The sequence below is a fragment of the Eublepharis macularius genome, chromosome 12 (genome assembly GCF_028583425.1).
Source record: "Eublepharis macularius isolate TG4126 chromosome 12, MPM_Emac_v1.0, whole genome shotgun sequence".
Taxonomy (NCBI): Eukaryota; Metazoa; Chordata; class Lepidosauria; order Squamata; family Eublepharidae; genus Eublepharis; species Eublepharis macularius.
In genome coordinates, this window is record NC_072801.1 from 62,068,910 (window position 1) to 62,085,207 (window position 16,298).

The window sequence follows — 16,298 nt, forward strand, 5'->3', positions numbered from 1 at the left end:
GGGCCGGGTGCGGGGAGGAAACCCTCTCGTCCCCGCGCTTCACTTGTGCAAAGACGGAAAGGAAACCGCGCAAGAGGAGCAGGAAGCGTCGCGCACATCAGGAAGACGGGAGTTGGGTAATTTGGCAAAAGAGGCTTGGGCGCTTTGTCCGTCTCCAAAATGGATTTTGCAAGACACTGATCGGCTCGGGGGGGGGGGGGGTGAGCGGCTAAGCGCCCCCCCCATCCCCTTTGGACCGCTGCCTGCACGGGCGTAAAGGAGCCTCCGCAGAGGTGAGCGCGCAGGGTGACTTGCAGCGGGTGCCTCGTGGTTTAGATCAAGGCGGGCGCCGGCAGGCAGAGCGAGAGAGGACTCCAGTGGCTTGGAAGAGTTGCAAAAAAATGGCAAGGTTCGTGACCTGGTGCTTTGCCCAATGATTACACCAAGACTTGGAGAACGTTAAAGAGGAAAAGACTTTATTCCAGGAATAAAGGGGCACAGAGTTCCAAGACAGTAAAAACCCTCTGAGCCCACCCTAAAATAATGGGGAGGATCTTTTTATACCCCTTGGTTCGTGCTGAGACAAAAGGCCCATCGTCTTTTCTCGGCTGTAAGTGAAACTTTCCCACTCTGGCTGGTTTCAACCAGTAGCTGTTTACTGTTTCTGCTCTTGCTGGCCAAGCATTTCTCTGCTTTTACACTCAAGGCCAGGCAAAAGCAGCTTTGTGTTTCAAGCTAGTAAGAAAAAATGGCTGTACTTTTGCTCACATAAGCAAGATTACAGTCTGTATCCGGTATATTTAGAGATGCTATCTAAGAGGAAGAGGAAATGCTGCATTGTTTTCTTCCCTTGATTTTATTCTACCATGCTGAGTTTATCAGCGACTATACACAATACATTAATTCTCCTTTGAAAAAAGTCTGATTTAAGTGTGACTCTGGAAGGCAAGGAGAACTTACCTGTGCAGTTTTGCACATGCCCAGTGTCTTGTTCAACTTGGGCCCCTACCGATGCAAACATGCACAGCACTAACATCACAGTGCAATAGATGCCTGCCTTACAGATCTCAGGTGGTGTGAACATGAAAAGTAGTTGCTTTGCATAGGTAACAGACCAGATTTAACAAGACGTTGTGGACAAATGCAAAACTGCATGAGTAAGTCAGGTCTCACATGGCACCTAGAAATTTCAATTGTGCTGCCTAGTATTTTCAGCAGTGTTTTTATTGTAGCATCTTTCAATGATGCTCAGGTGAACTAGAAAGCGTATTTATTGTTTCACAGAATACATTTTCTTCTGTGATGCGAAAATGTACATGCTTAAGTTCTTGTCATTGCTAGTTTATGTGTTTTCCATCATTCGGTGGTGGTAGATGAATTCATTTGGGGAGAGCCAGGAGGGATGCGTGGGGATCAGGATTCCAGGCTTCTCTGCAGCAGTGCTGGTGTCTCTAAAGGCCCTTGGCCCTCTTTCCCTTAATCTGGCCCAAGGATTCCTGCTTAAATATAGAAATCCTGGGGAGTAAGACGGTGAAGGATTAAGGAGACAAGGACGTCTGCACTGGCGACTGGGAGAAAGCCGTGCGGGGGCAGGGATGCTTGTGCAAGAGCACAGAAATGGAACTGGGTGTGATCGGCTGGGGTAGGCTCTGGTGGCAGAAGTGTGTGTTGGTGGGTGTTGAATTGTGATCTCTTTACACAGACTTGATTGGAATGCAGAGAGTTGGGACATAGGATGTGGGGGACAGCTGTCCCTTAAGGAAGAATTTCACCAGTTGTGGCTTTCCGCATTGTGCTGCTTTCTCAGCTGTGTTAACTTCTACACTTAAAGGTACTGCACTTGGCAATCTTGTCTGTGACATCCTTGCATAACTTCCCCGGTCACTTATCTACTCCCTTTGCTTCCCTAGTAATCAAGGACTCCTTATGACTGCTGTATCTTGGTAGTCCCCCTTCAGCTCTCGGAAGGACATTCAGGAGGCTCTGGGCAGCCCAAATTCATCACTTCTCAACACCCTTTGACCATTTTCTTCCTCCTTGTCTTTGTTGAAGGGTAGACTCTTCCACCTTTAGAACGTCACTCTGTGTGCAGATTCCAATCCAAAGCTCCAATACCTTAGCCAGGCAGACAGAGGTTCCAATGGGAAGTTGTTTTCCTGGCCGAGGGCTGAAATGATAGGGAATAGTTGTCTTGTGTTTCCATGGGTCAGGCAGCTGTTTAAGACAGAAGAGTACTCGTCAGGGGACAAAAAAGCTGGGAAGCTTAATTTGAAATTGTTACCGTGAAATCTGAAAGTGCAGAAATATATGTAGACTCAGACTTTTGGCTACTAGCCCCAACTCTGACCTTCGGGATCTCACCCCTTTCAGAAATCCAAGGGTGCAGGTTACTAGCAGTCCTATCATCATAATCAACTAGACTACATTCTTGTTAGAAATCTTAGCATTCCTAGCTGTAACACACAAAATCTCAGCATCCTTTAGTGCTGACCGTGGGGTCCGAGTCCTTTGACGCGAGAACCCAGGAGTCCTGGCTTTACTGCTTTTAATCAACTGGACTATAATCTACAGGCTCACATCTTCTTTAGATACTCATCCATTGTTTCTCTCTCCTTCCAATCCCGATCAGCCACAGAATCACCGCCGGCATCTTTCCAGTCTTTTGAGTTTTGACCTGTGCAAGTTGTTCTGACTCCCTGGGAAAGAATCACCAGTAGCAGCCATGCCGCCCGAAGTAATGATCATCTTGGCTGCGTTGCTCATCTCCGTCGCCATTGGTTTTCTCTTCAAGAAAGGAGGTGAGCATTAGATTCAAGGGCTGCCTACGTGGGTAGACAGAAACCTTGCCCCACCCCACAGGGCTGAGTTTTCCAGCCTTCCCGGAAGGGTTGCCTGGAGGAGGCGTTATTTAAGTCTCAGTTCCGTCACAAACACAGAAGAAGGTAGAAGATCTTTCAGGGACAGAGGAGACGTCTGTTGATTGGAAGTTGGGGTGGAAAGAAGGTTGAACAAGCAAATTACGAGCTTTGCTTAGTCTGCTGAACTTTCAGAACTGAAGCTTGATGCTCCTATCAAGGCCACAGTAATGGGTTGGCAGTGGTTACTACTTGGTAGCTTGAAGACAGGTGTTTCCTCCCGTCCCCATCCAGGAGGTAGTGCAAGTTTTTGTGCTGTGGACTGAGCCCTGCTTCTCCACTTCTATCTACTGCCTCATTGGTGAATCTCTTTCTTTCCCTCCTCGGTTTTCAGAGGCATAAGATCCCAGGAAGGATTAAACATTGATCAGTGCCTTTAAAGACACCCCCCCACACACACACCCTTTTTGTATGTTAATAATGCAGTTCCTGGCTGGTGGAGGGGGCTTGTGGTTATGACTTCCATAGGGCGCTTCTGTTGCTCCTCAGATTCAGTTTGGAAGCTTGTATTTGTCCCAAAGGGAGTGAGTTTGGATCCATAGCAGTCCATGAAACATGCATGTCTTCATCCAGTGAGAAAAGGAAGACTTGCCATTTTGCGTGTGCTCGCATGCTTGTATGTGCCTGAGTGCATCAGATTTTTTCATCTCCTTCCCTGCAGGGCCAAAGACCAAGCAGTTTGGAGGGGCAGCCATGGGTCTTTTGTTTATGCTGGCTGGCTGCCACATCCACACTCTCCACTCACTGGTCACTATCCTTGGTTCGTGGCTTATCATCAATATCTCTCCAAGGCATGTTGTACTCTGTGCAGTGGACTACCGCAGGGGATTATGGGAGTTCTGGCAGGCTGGGAAGCCTTGTAAGTTGGAGATTTGAGGTAACCAGAATGTCTTGGCCTTCTGGAAGGGGAATGTAGTGTGGGCTATTGCGAGGGATTTTGAGAGCCACCAAGTATTTTGAATTTCTGGGGCCCAGGAAACAAAAATTGGATTCTGGGAATTGTCACTCCTTGGTCTTCTTGTGAGATCTCATGAGGCCAAATGAAGGAGCAAATATTGTGCAGTTTTTAGAGAAAGGAGTAGATTCCAGTGAGTTGGCACACAGGACCAGGAGTCTAGACTGATCAGAAAACTTCTTACAGAAGGAAATAATTGTTAGTGAGAAGGAAACACTTTTTTTGCAGGCGTGGGAGTGGAAAATGGGAGACAGTAATATTTATTGCTTCTCTCTTTCCACACTAGGTCTTGCCACTACTTGACGCTTGGATGGACCTTTTCCCACCTGCTCTTTCTCCGCACAGTTACATACTTCGGTTTCCCTGAACCAACTCTGTTAGCCAATGCCATACAACCCCTGTTTGCTTTCCAGGTAGCTGGTTGTGTTGTGGAAGGGGTGGGAAGGGCCTCTCTAGGAAGCTCATTTTCCCTTGTTATCTCCCAGATGGTGAGCTTGGCCAATGACGTGCAAGAATTCACTCAAGGAAAGAAACAGGAAGTGACATCCTTTAGCAAGTCTCCTGTGATTGGTGTGATCCCCAAAATGCCAGGACTGGTGGAGATACTGTGCTACAGTTATTGCTATATGGGACTAATGGCAGGTACCTGAGTTTCCTAAAAGGGTAGGGTGGAATATGTGTAGTGTCCATATATCCATAGTGCACTTTGCTTTGACAGCCATGTTGGATTGTTTTGTTGTTTTAATCATGGTTGTGACCACTTGGGGCAGTTGAATGTCCACATCCTGTAACCTCTTCCACAGGTACAAAATCTTGTGACAGGAGAGAGCATCACTGGGTGTCACTGTTTTCTCTTTTGGAAGTCTATGGATGATGGCAGAACAAAGGAGGAGAAGAGCTAGGAATCCATGTTTGCCCTCTGATGTGATTGTCACTATCTGTTTTTTGTTTGAGTTGTGTTTTTTCTGTATGTACATATGAATGTTTCTGTTTCTTCACCACATGTTGTTATTCCTGGTTTTTTATCTGTGTGTTTTCCAGTTTGTACAGTGGCTTTTAATTGTTGTATGCATTTTCACATCTTTCTGCTACAAACTTTGGGATTAGCAGCAGTTGACAATGAAAACTGAGATCTTAGAGGTTTTGCTCGTGTTGTCAGATTCCTTCCAAAAAGACCTAGGGCTGGGATACTGGGCATGTGGACCTATTCCCCTGGGCCTAAGAGACATAGACGAAGCTATTAAATTGTATGATTGTGTCATGGGCTTTTCTTCCTGGGTTGTGACTCTGCTCACCGGTCTGAATCTCCTTTTTGTTGTTGTATCCAGGCCTGTTTTATCGCTACCGTACACACTATGATTGGCTGAACCAGCCTAACTCTATAGTTATCCCCAGCTGGCAACCGCTGCTTTCCAGATCTAAGATGCTTCCCATCTATGGGGTCTCATTCCTGGTGGTCTCTCACTTCTTTCCCCTTGACTACGTGCGAAGCGACGCCTTCTACGAGCGAGCACTTCCTTTCCGCCTCTTCTACATGATACCCATCTTTTTCGTCTTCCGCATGCGTTTCTACGTGGTCTGGCTAAGTGTCGAATGCGTCTGTATCGCAGCTGCCTTTGGGGCTTACCCAGTTGCCGCCAAATCCCGACCAGGCAGGGGCCCCACTGTGGAATATGAGCCTCTCAGTAGGTGAGTTGCAGAGATGTTCCTTTTCTGGAGTGAGGTTCTGTAGCCTTTTGGAATTGGTTTAGCTTTAGAGAAACATCATGGGAATAGAACATACAACCTTCCTGCCCTAGTGATGCCAAGGCATTATCCCTTGTTGTCTCAAACGACTGTGATCCAAAGGAGTTAGCTGTGTTAGCCTGTAGTAGCAAAATAGTAAAGAGTCTAGTAGCATCTGGGTGCTACTGGACTCTTTACTATTTTAAAAGGACTGTGGATCACAAAATGCATACACCTAGGTGTTGCCAAATTCTACCCTTAAAATATGCAAAAATAATTTAATGGATCCCATGTTTGTTCAATCTGCCTGTTCAGTAACCCTATATCCAATTTTTATCCCATCTTTCTCTGACGAGCTCTTGGTGGCATACATGCATTTCCTTTTTTTCTAATTTTTCCTCCCAATGACCCTGCAAACTTCACCATTGTGCTTATTTTATTTGGGTTTTTTTTCTTTTATTTACTTTGGATTGCTATTCCGCACTTCCCACGAAGGGCTCAGGGCACATTATGTTTAAAAACATATTAAAATTAATTTATACAATTAAAACCATAAATAGATTTAAAAGAGAAATTCATTCATAAAATATACACTAATTACAATCAGATGGTGGCAGTTGATAGGCAGCAGGCACAGCTGACAAGATAAGGTGGTGGACAGCCCTGGCAGGGAGGGATTCAGGCTTTATATTCTTCTCCGTTTTTTCAGCTGGCAGAGATTTCACTTTCTCTAGTAGGTCTTACATTATGGACTATTTATTTACTCTCTCCTAAGCCACTGTGAGTTCACACGAATGGCCCAATGCCCTCTTCTGCAACATGTGGTATGGCTTGCTGGGGTTTGGTCATGTCAACTGCAGGTCACTGGGTGCCATTCGTGTTCTGCTCTCTGTGTGTTGTGATGCAAGTTGCATGAGCAAATATGTCACAACTGACTGTTACTCATTCAGGAACCCCTGCAGCTGTTCCGCCACCACCCGCTCAACCACTTTACCCAGGAACAGGAGGTTTGAAACGGGGCGGTAATAGTGGGGTCCAAAGATGGCTTCTTTAAGAGAGGCCTCACCACGGCCTCCTTTAGCGACCCAGAGAAGACTCCAGAGCTCAGGGACAGGTTGACAATGGACTTGCAGTGATTCTGTACTCCATCGCCACTGGCCTTTACCAGCCACGACGGGCACAGGTCCAAGAGGTACATGGTAGGTCTCCCCACTCGCAGGATCCTGTCAATTTCATCCCCGCAGAGTGGACTGAAATGGTTAAGTGTTGGCCCAGAAGACGGCCACGGGGTTTGTAGTTACATGTACTGTATCAACCGAGTGTTGCCTTGCATACTATCTGTTGCTGTAAGTATGACTCTAGGTAGTTCTATGTTGTCTAATGTCAGTCCCAGAATTGCTCATGCTTTGTTTCAGCATTTCTTCAAATCTATATCGGATTTTTGCTGTTGCGTCTTTGTAAACTTGCATTTATTTACCCTATGGCATTGTTTATTGAAATGTCCTTGATATTGACTGTAGTAATCTCACTCAGTCTTGACTCTCAGTTAAAAAGGTGGACTGTAAATGACATAAATAATAATAGGTTAGGCCGAGAGAAGGTGACTGGCTCAGCGTTACTCAGAGAGCTTTCTGTGGGGATTTGAACTCCAGTCAAAAATGTGCATTGAAAAAGATGTATTTTCATAGCATGAACTCCTACCGGGCATCTGTTCTCTGGCACATGCATGTGTCTTACAATGAGAAAGCCAGTTAGGTATAGTGGTTAAGAGCAGCAGGACTTCAATCTAGAGAACTGGGTTTGATTCCCCGCTCCTCCACCTGAAGCCAGCTGGGTGGCCTTGGGTCAGTCAAAGCGTCTCAGAACTCTCTCAGCCCCACCCACTTCATGGGGTAATTGTTGTAAGGATAATAATAACACATTTTGTAAACCATATTATTGATATACGCTCCTTTCCAAAAAGCTGTGTGTGGGAAGTGACTTTTGACTATGTCTTTTAGCATAGTGGAGAAAAATGCAAATATCTGCAGATGCAATTTGCATCACAACATGCAGAGAGCAGAACACAAACGGCATCCAATGACTTGCAGTCAACATGACCAAACCACAAAAAGCCATACCACACGCTGCAGAGGAGGGTACTGGGCAAATGCAATCCAGTCCATTCTTCATGAACTCTCAGAAGTTTAGGAGAGTAAATATTCCATAATGCCATACCAACTAGATAAAGTGATACCTATGTTATTTCTAGAGAGAACTATTGATCTAACAATATAAAATCAGTCGAACAGCTAGGTAAATAGAAACCCTTCTAAGCACTGCCTATATACTTTCGATCTGTCAGATTTCAGTCGAACTGGAGGTTTTATATGGAGTGAGGTGCACTCTGAGTTATGAAGGATTTTATAGGTCAAACAGCATCTGGAAAAGAGTAGGTAGCAAATGCAGCTGCAGCAAAGTAGGATATTTTCAATTTTTAATGGTTCACCTTGGACAAAGAGATAAGATGTACATATCTTTGTGCTAGTTAAAGTCTCTGTATAGCTACCAAGGGCATTCATCGCAGTAGTCAATCAAGAAGGATACAAAAGTATAAAGATTTTCTCCTCCCTTTTTCCTGCAAATAGATCAGCTGATGGAGAGGTGTCAAGTATCACCTATGATTATGAGACAATTAAGAACATTGACCCACATGGCACAGAGTTCTGCGTCAAGGTGAAAGATGGCATGCGCTGTTGGAACATGACAGTACAGTGGTGGCTGGCACAATATATCTACAAAAGAGCTCCTTTCCGTTCCTATGTCATGAGGTAAGAAGAATAATTCTGGAGAAAGGGTGGGGCAAATAGCCATTAGAAGGACAGGGGGGAAAGGAAGATTTAAGAAAGACAGAAGAAAGTCCCTTACGAGCCAATTGGGGGCTGAGCTGTGTGTGAGGGAAAATTGAAAAGTTCTACAATAAATTGCTCAGTGTGTGAAGAACCTTCTTATTGAAGTGGTCAGAAAGGATTGTGGGGTAGAATTTGAAAGCAGGCAGAGAGAATTCTGGGAGCGATAGAAGCGGGCAGGAGTGTGTATGCAAGGGAGGTGATAACAAGTGAGTAACAGACAGAAAAATAGGATGGCTGGTGCAAGGGGTACAGTGAAGCTTTCTGGGATAGGTGAAAGAGAATAGCTGAGAGAAGAGGAAGAGGGAGACAGAAGTTGAATGAAAAGGTTGCATGGGAAGACGTACTGATGACTTGGGAGAGAGAGTGGCAGGCAGGAAGCTGAAATGCAGGAAATCCACAAAATCCTTCCTCAGGAACATAGTGACTGCTTCTGAAAGGGTTGATGGTTGCCATGATACCTACAGAGGAGAAATGATGGTGGGCTGCCAAATGAGTTCGTTTTGTGGAAAGAAATGTCTAAGTTTCTTTGAAAGATCCCTGGAATTGGCTTGAGGGGGGTATCGAAGGATTCTGGGGGTCGATTGGGTAAAGGCAGCAGAGAAGGAGGTCAGGGATTGATAATGAAAAGCATAAATAGTAAACTTGGTTTTATTCTGCCTGTTTTATATTGTGATGCAATCCACTCAGAGCCTGCTCTGCAGGGAGAGTGGAATAAAAATAGAGGAATAAATAAATTAAAAGGAGCAAGGGACAGATAGTGAAGGATTCTGGGGATCTGTGTGGGTTGGCAGGAGGGGAGGAGTCTAGGCTTGGTGTCTCTCTTTCTGTGCAGGAGCGCCTGGACTTTGCTGATCTCTGCATACTGGCATGGAATTCACCCCGGCTACTACCTCAGCTTCCTGACCATTCCACTATGCCTGGCCGCTGAAGGTGCAATGGAGAACGGCTTCTTGAGACATCTCTCCCCTGCAGGGCGTCTCTATGGTGACTGGGTGCAGTGGTTCTTGAAAATGCGGGCCTACGAATACGCTTGCATGGGCTTTGAGCTGCTGACCTTTGAGGACACCATGCGCTACTGGAGCTCCATCTATTATTGCATCCACGTGGGAGCAGTGGCCTTCTTCCTGCTGGGGAAGCTGTTGGGAGGTCGGAGGGAACATGGCAGCTCAAAGGGCAAAGATGGAGCTGCGCAGAGGGGGGAGTGATGGGGCTGAGGCAAGGGGTGGCCACTAGAGGTCAGCATAAAGCCCACAAGGTGGGGCACTCCCTTGGGTCCTGGAGACTGGAGAAGTGACACAAGACTCTCTCTTTTGTTGTTGGTTTGCTGCACTGTTGCAACCAGCATTGGAGGTCCAAGGGGAAATTTTTAAATAGTACTCTGCTGCCAATTATAAATCCCCCTACTACCCCCAGTTTCCTGGGGTAAAGTGTAGATGACTGGGGAGGGCAATGGCAAACCACCCCGTAAAGTCTGCCAAGAAAACGTCGGGATGCGAAGTCATCCTGTCCCCACCCCGGGGTTAGTAATGACTCGGTACTTTGCCTTTTACAAACAAATATGAGTTTTGTTGTTTTAAATGAAGCTCAGACGCATAGTCTCTTTATCTCACATGCGTAAAGAACAGTTACATCAGAAAACCTTATATGCCTTAGTACTAATTGTTTACAGAATAAAAGATCAAGAGGGTTAATACAAAGTTTTTCAGAATTACATTTACCAGGACACATGGCACGGAGTGATAGGACAGTCAGCTTTCACTGTAATACAAACATTTTAAATGCTTGGAGCCACACTTCTGTTACGGGTTCAAGACTTCTCTAGGAAACTGTTCTTCCAAGGCTAAAACTTAGTTATGAATTAAAAACCAGAGAAAATGATTACAGTTGAAAGGAACTTTCTCGCCTCAGTGCAAGACTGAGCTGACTTGCAGTTTAATCTCTAAAGTGAGGGAGAAAGAATCTGACTACCGAGGCAAATTTCACCTCCTGTGGGGATGTTCAGCTTGAATAATGCTCACATAGGATTTTAGGAGAGGGGTCCTCAGAAAAATCCCTTAACAGGAAGCATCCACCCCTGCTCTTGACCTGCTCCCCTGCTAGAATCCTGACCGTTCCCATTGCCACCTGCAATAACTTGCTAGGCATCAATATTTCTTCACTTCTAGCCGTTTTGCCTGCTAGTTTTTTTCTTTCCAGCCTCCGTTTTGCATTCAGAGTCCTGGCTCCTCACAAGGCTCTGCTCTAACAATTTGTTTCGTTTCTTTCCTCCTCAACCCTCAGCCATTTTTCACAGGAGCATGTCAGAACATCGCAGGAATGAGCTGACCTCCGATTCTTGCCTGCTTCCTAAGAGGCTCCTGGCTGTCTTTTTTTTAAAAAAATGTAGAGAGAGAGACACATGCACAACCATATATATGTACTAGCTGAAGATATGTTTTGGGAGTCATAGTGAATGGTAAAGTTGAGGGCTCTAATAGGTCGAAAAGTGGGGAAATGTCCCAGCTTGAGTGGTGGCAGCACTCTGTGTAATGAGCTGTTCAAAACTCTGACAGACTCTGTGTCCTGAATCAGTGACACCTCCGCCCCCCCTCTCTACCAAGCGGGGGTGAGGTTCTGGGAATTGCGGATGCACTTCTGGCCCCAGCATCTACCATGACAAAGGAGAGCCAACTTCCATTTTGTTAACATGGAGAAAAAGAAAGAAGTCCTGAAAAGAATTTTTGCCAACTTCCAAAGTCTGGTTCAGGTGCTGCACATTTAAAGGATCAACCAGGTGTTTTAGATGCAGGATTGTATTTTAGGAAGTGCAGGTGCTGTTGGGGGTGGAGGTGGCTTGAAAAGTATATTTCAGGTTTATGGGCTTCGAAAGTTGGGTTTTATGTTACAGAACCAAAGTTCTATTTGGGCCAGTGTGATTTGGTGTCCCTCTGGGAGGGCGGGGGGAGGTATGAAGAAGTGAAAAAAAAACATCTGGCCTGACTGCAACCCTACTTCATAGCCAAGGCTACTGTAGCTCAGTTGGAAACTTTTAAAGAGAAATAAAAGTTTTGAACGAGACCTGTCTTTGGAGTTCAGTTCCCTGAATATCCTGTGGGGGGCACTAAAGGATAAGCCTCTGGCCTTGAAACAGCTGCTCTGTGGTTATCATAGAAAGTGGGCCAGTGTGCTCAGTAATCCCAGAATTCTTAACTGAAAAGCAAACACAGCCCTCGTCTGCCATTTCAGATACTTGCTGTTAAACATACTATTCACTACTATTTGTATCTCAATAACGTGACCCAACCCTAATTGTCTATTCCGTCCAGTCACGCACACTTTTTGGCAGTAGCAAAAGCTTTCAGACCTCCTGTCCTTTAACAAGCCACATTGACCTCGGATCTTCCACAGGACCAGTCTCAGCATAATACTGCAGAAGACAGAAACTGAGTCTGAGATTGCCACACTCTTCTCTAAGGGGCCCAGGGTGGTGGTCATGGTTCCTCCCATCTTCTCTACCTAACAACCCTGTGAAGTAGGGTAAACTGAGAATGAGTGACCTCCTCAAAGTCAAATGAGCTGTGGCTGAGCAAGGATTGGAACCTGCCCTTTCTAGGCCTAGTTCAACACTTTAGGCCTGCCCCTGCATACCCCTGACTCTTAGAGTGGCCTACCTAAGGGGTGTTTGGTGAGTTTGTGGCATTTGGGTTTTTCTAGCTGCTGGGGGCCCAAAATGACAAGGGAGCACAAAAATACAATTCAGATAAAACTATAGAATAATACTTCAAGATGCCTGATTGATCCTGGATCAACTGGACTAGCACATCTAGAGCCATAAGCTATGAGCCCTGCCTCATGATCATTTTAGTTCTTGTACTTTGGTTCTAGCTACCCTCAGGCTTAAATAATGGTAGTAGAGGGAAATGGAAACTGCCCAGATCTCACAGCTTCCCAAGATGTCCCCTTTTAGGAGACTTGAGCTCATGGCTTTGTGGAGCTTTGCCTCTATGCTATACCAGACTTTTCATGGATGTGTACGTTAATTTAGAACATGTCTTTACCACTGAGGACTTATGATCAGCTTCCCGTCCACATTATAGTTTTAAGGCAGCCTTTGCTGTTTCAAGCGTATGCGGATACATAAAATATGAAATACGACTAAGAGGTAAACCTGTGTCATACAGGAGTGTTTGTCAGAGAGATGGATCACTTGTAGCTCTATGTTCCATATTTAGATTCAGTAAGCCCAGGTTGTGTGCTGTACAATGCAGGAAATGCTTTATTTCAGAGCTGAAGGTCTCAGATGCAGCACTGCCTTGGAAAGTTAGCAAAGGCTGCTGCTGCTGCTGTCTTAAGGGCCAAACTACAAGTGACGAATGACACAGGTTGGACACTTGGGAAATGTAGGCAGCTTGGCGGAATGTTGGACAAGTGACAGTTGAAAAGTCCATTGGACAGCAGTTGGGAGAGCCAAGCTTCAAGACCAGGATGCCTACATTTCCCATCAAAACTTGAGGGAAGCTGACAAGTGTCCAACCTGTGTCATTCATCACTTATAGCTTGGCCCTAAGTCTCTGGGTCTGTTCCCAGCAACTCTGCCAAGTTACAGCCTTTGTTCATGGGGCAAACCATCCAAATAAATCATTAATCCGTGCCAACCCATTCCTCTCACTTCCTTGTTCTACCTCTCGTTGACAAGGGGTGAAGTACACAACGTAACAACAGCTGTCCTGCAGCCATGGAGGATGGCTGGGAAAGTGGTTTGGGGACTGGGACCGACAAAGCACACACGGGGGCGAGCACCATGCCATGATCTTGGAGCACAGACCACAGGATACTGGGAGGCTGTACTCGGGTTTTAAGGTGGCTTCGCCTCAGAAGTGGAAGCCAGTGTAACGTAGGCGTAATAGGCACTGGAACTGAGGAGACTCAGATTCATTCTGCTTTGGAGTTTACTGGGTAACATGGGACCTAGTAATACTTTCAGCCTAGCCTAGATTACTGGGAGAGTTGTGAGGATCAAATGAGGGAAGGAAGAAACATGTACACCTCTTAGCACTCCTTAAAGGAAGAGTGGAGCAAGCATTTACAGAGAAAGGGCACTAGTGCTTAGCATAAGAGAAGCAGCTTGGCATAATGCTGGATCTAGATAGAGCAGATCTTGAAAAGAGCTAATATAGTGTAGTATTCTAGTGCTGGATTAGAATCTGTCAGCTCCATTTTGGGAAGATTTGGGGGGTAAAGCCTGGAGAAGGCAGGGTTTGGGGAGGGAAAGAACCTCAGAATGGTATAATGCCATAGATTCCACCCTCTAAAGCAGCCATTTTCTCCAGGTGAACTGATTTCTGTGGCCTGGGGATCAGTTGTAATTCCAGGAGATCTCCAGCCACCACCTGGAGACTGACAACCCTTGGAACTCCCCAGAAGCACTTAGGAAACTGCTGGCATTGGGTCTGATTCAGCAAGGCTCTTCTTACCCGTTTGACCATAAAGCGCAACAAGGAGAGATGGATAATAATTCTCTCTGATTCAATTTGTTTATTATTTAGATTGTTTTAACCCACTTTTCTCCCCAGGCCCAACAGGGAACCAAAACAGCTTATTACATTGTTCTAGTTTATCTTCACAACAACCCTGTGAGGTAGGTTAGGATGACTGACTAATTCAAGATCACCTAGTATTAAATTTGGATAAATTAAAAAAAAAAGATCACCTAGTGAGATTCCATGGGAATTTGAACTTGGTTCTCCCAAATCATAGTCTAATATTCCAACCACTACTTCGCACTGACTCTGAAACTGATGAACCCCTCTGATTGTGACAAACTGTCTTATAAACTGAAATTTCATGTGAAGTGGGGATGTGTTAGGTGGCCTTTGGGCCTCTTCACTCTATTCTCTCTACAGGGTCCAGCCTGGGTCTCAGTACCCCATCTCTCTTTCTCCAGCTACCAAGAAACCAGACCCTGTTTCTGTGGCAACAGGGCAGAGGCCTGGGGAGCAGCTTTAGAGGGGGGAATGGAGTCCTCGGTGGTTCCCCAGGACTGTGTGGTGGGGCAGGAGAAAGAAGTCAAAAGACCTCTGAGAGAGCTGCCCCTCTGTTTTTAGGACCCTCTGGGTTCTGAGGAGGCCTGAGTTCTCAAAGAGAGAATAAGGGGAAAGATCTGAGTGAGGCTTCCTCCAGGAGCATTTTCTTGTGGCAGAGGATCCTGATAAACAAGAACATCTAGGGAGAAAACCACATTTCATAAATTGGATCTGGCAAGGGGCATTGGCTTCTCTGCGCAAGCACGGATGGTTGTTAAGAGAGGTACGAACTCCCTTGGTGAGTGGACCTCCAACTGCCCACACTTAATCTACAACAAAGCAACAAATGGAGGAAAAAAACACGAGGGGGCTCAGAGAAAAACCACTGCAGGTTGGCACCCAAACCACAGGAAAATCTCCATGTAGCAGGATCCTTTCTCATCTGTGCTTTGGGTGTTAGAGGCAGAAATCATGCAAGAGTACCTTCCCCATCACTGTATAGCCAGAATTGGTGCTTTTGTAGCAAACCTATGGAAAATACGATAGCTCAGCATATGTTATGTTCCATCTATTTTCTGGGACTCCTGGATTAGGTAATAGGGTCTATAACAGTTTCTGTTAGGCCCTGGATTCTGTGGGGATGGGGAAATTAATTTATTCTTTCCCCTCTCCTGTAAGCAAATGCCTCTTGCGTGCATTATGACCCCTCTGCCCACGGCTCGGTCAGCTACTTTTCCTACATCATGGATCTTCTGTCTGGCAAGGTAAGAGATTATCCTAAGAATATCCCCAGAAAGAGTTGCTACTGCCCCATTTTCAGCAGTGGTCAATGATATGTTTGTATCTCCCTGCAGGGTTTTATGGAACTCACCTACCTATTCTATGGCTACTACCAAAATTCAGCTGTCGGTTTTGCCAGTTTCTCGTACAATGTCCCTCTTGCATATCTGCTCACAGCATTCTTCTACCTCCTCTTCTGTCTGATATGGATTGTACAGAGGTAAGAGCAGCTCTGCGCTATATAAGCAGCCATCCTCCACCCCAGATGCAGATACATCTCCCAAAAGGTGGAAGAATCTATTTAAATATCTGTTCTCTCTATCCTTCCTTCCTCAGGTCAGTCTATTGTCTCAAACACAGCTTGGTTAGTGAAGATGCTTCCCTTGGATCCTACAGCAACAAAGTCTTTGCTGGCTGGGATTTTGGCCTGGTGCAGTTAAGACACAAAGTATTCACTACGAACTGCGGGTGAGGCCCGTTGGCAACTCTAGACAGGCTAGAAACAGATATCAAAGTGTGCTGGTGGGTTTGGGCTTGAATTGCAAGGAGATTGGTATAGAGCTGTCAGCTCTTAGAACCCAGTTCCTTATCTAACACAGAACTGCACAGCAAGTCTGAGGAGGGGCCTTACAGCTGTGTACCTGTTTGCACACCCCAGCTTTGGCACACTGTAAATCATATACTTCCATGCCCTGTCACCTGTCTCCTTGAAGATGAGTCATGGATTTCTCTGATACATCATTTCATTTTTGCACAAAGCTATACAAGACATAATGACCCCAGGCCAACAAAAATAATTATGCGGGGACCAGCCAAATTATACGCCTACAAGGGATGCCTCACCATTGTATTTGGCCCTATGCTGCCTTTTTAATTTTCATTTTCAGTACTGAATAAGTAAAGGGGCACCAGAATCAGCCTTCAGACTTGTCCTAAAAGAGAAGAGAATGCATCTATGGACCCGAATAACTAAGGATGAGCCCTGACCTGGATAGCCCAGGACAGCCTGTTCTTAGAAGCAAAGCAGGGTTGCCCTTTGTTAATAATTGGG

The 16,298-nt window shown here is 45.7% G+C and overlaps 1 protein-coding gene across 3 annotated transcripts; it reads left to right on the top strand.

The window, feature by feature from the left end:
• Positions 1-38: 38 nt before the first annotated feature.
• On the top strand, positions 39-11,512 carry LOC129338494 (lysophospholipid acyltransferase 7-like). Of its 3 annotated transcripts, XM_054992784.1 has the most exons (9): positions 39-589; positions 1,682-1,810; positions 2,609-2,777; positions 3,556-3,685; positions 4,136-4,262; positions 4,335-4,491; positions 5,178-5,538; positions 8,202-8,384; positions 9,298-11,512. In XM_054992784.1, the coding sequence occupies exons 3-9, from the start codon at positions 2,702-2,704 to the stop codon at positions 9,668-9,670; spliced, it is 1,407 nt and encodes a 468-aa protein (XP_054848759.1). In that variant the 5' UTR covers positions 39-589; positions 1,682-1,810; positions 2,609-2,701; the 3' UTR covers positions 9,671-11,512. The 3 variants fall into 3 exon arrangements, with proteins under 3 accessions (XP_054848759.1, XP_054848757.1, XP_054848758.1); XM_054992782.1 differs by having other exon boundaries at positions 39-272; positions 3,556-3,753; positions 4,136-4,491; XM_054992783.1 differs by lacking the exon at positions 1,682-1,810 and having other exon boundaries at positions 191-272; positions 3,556-3,753; positions 4,136-4,491.
• The last annotated feature ends 4,786 nt before the right edge of the window (positions 11,513-16,298 follow it).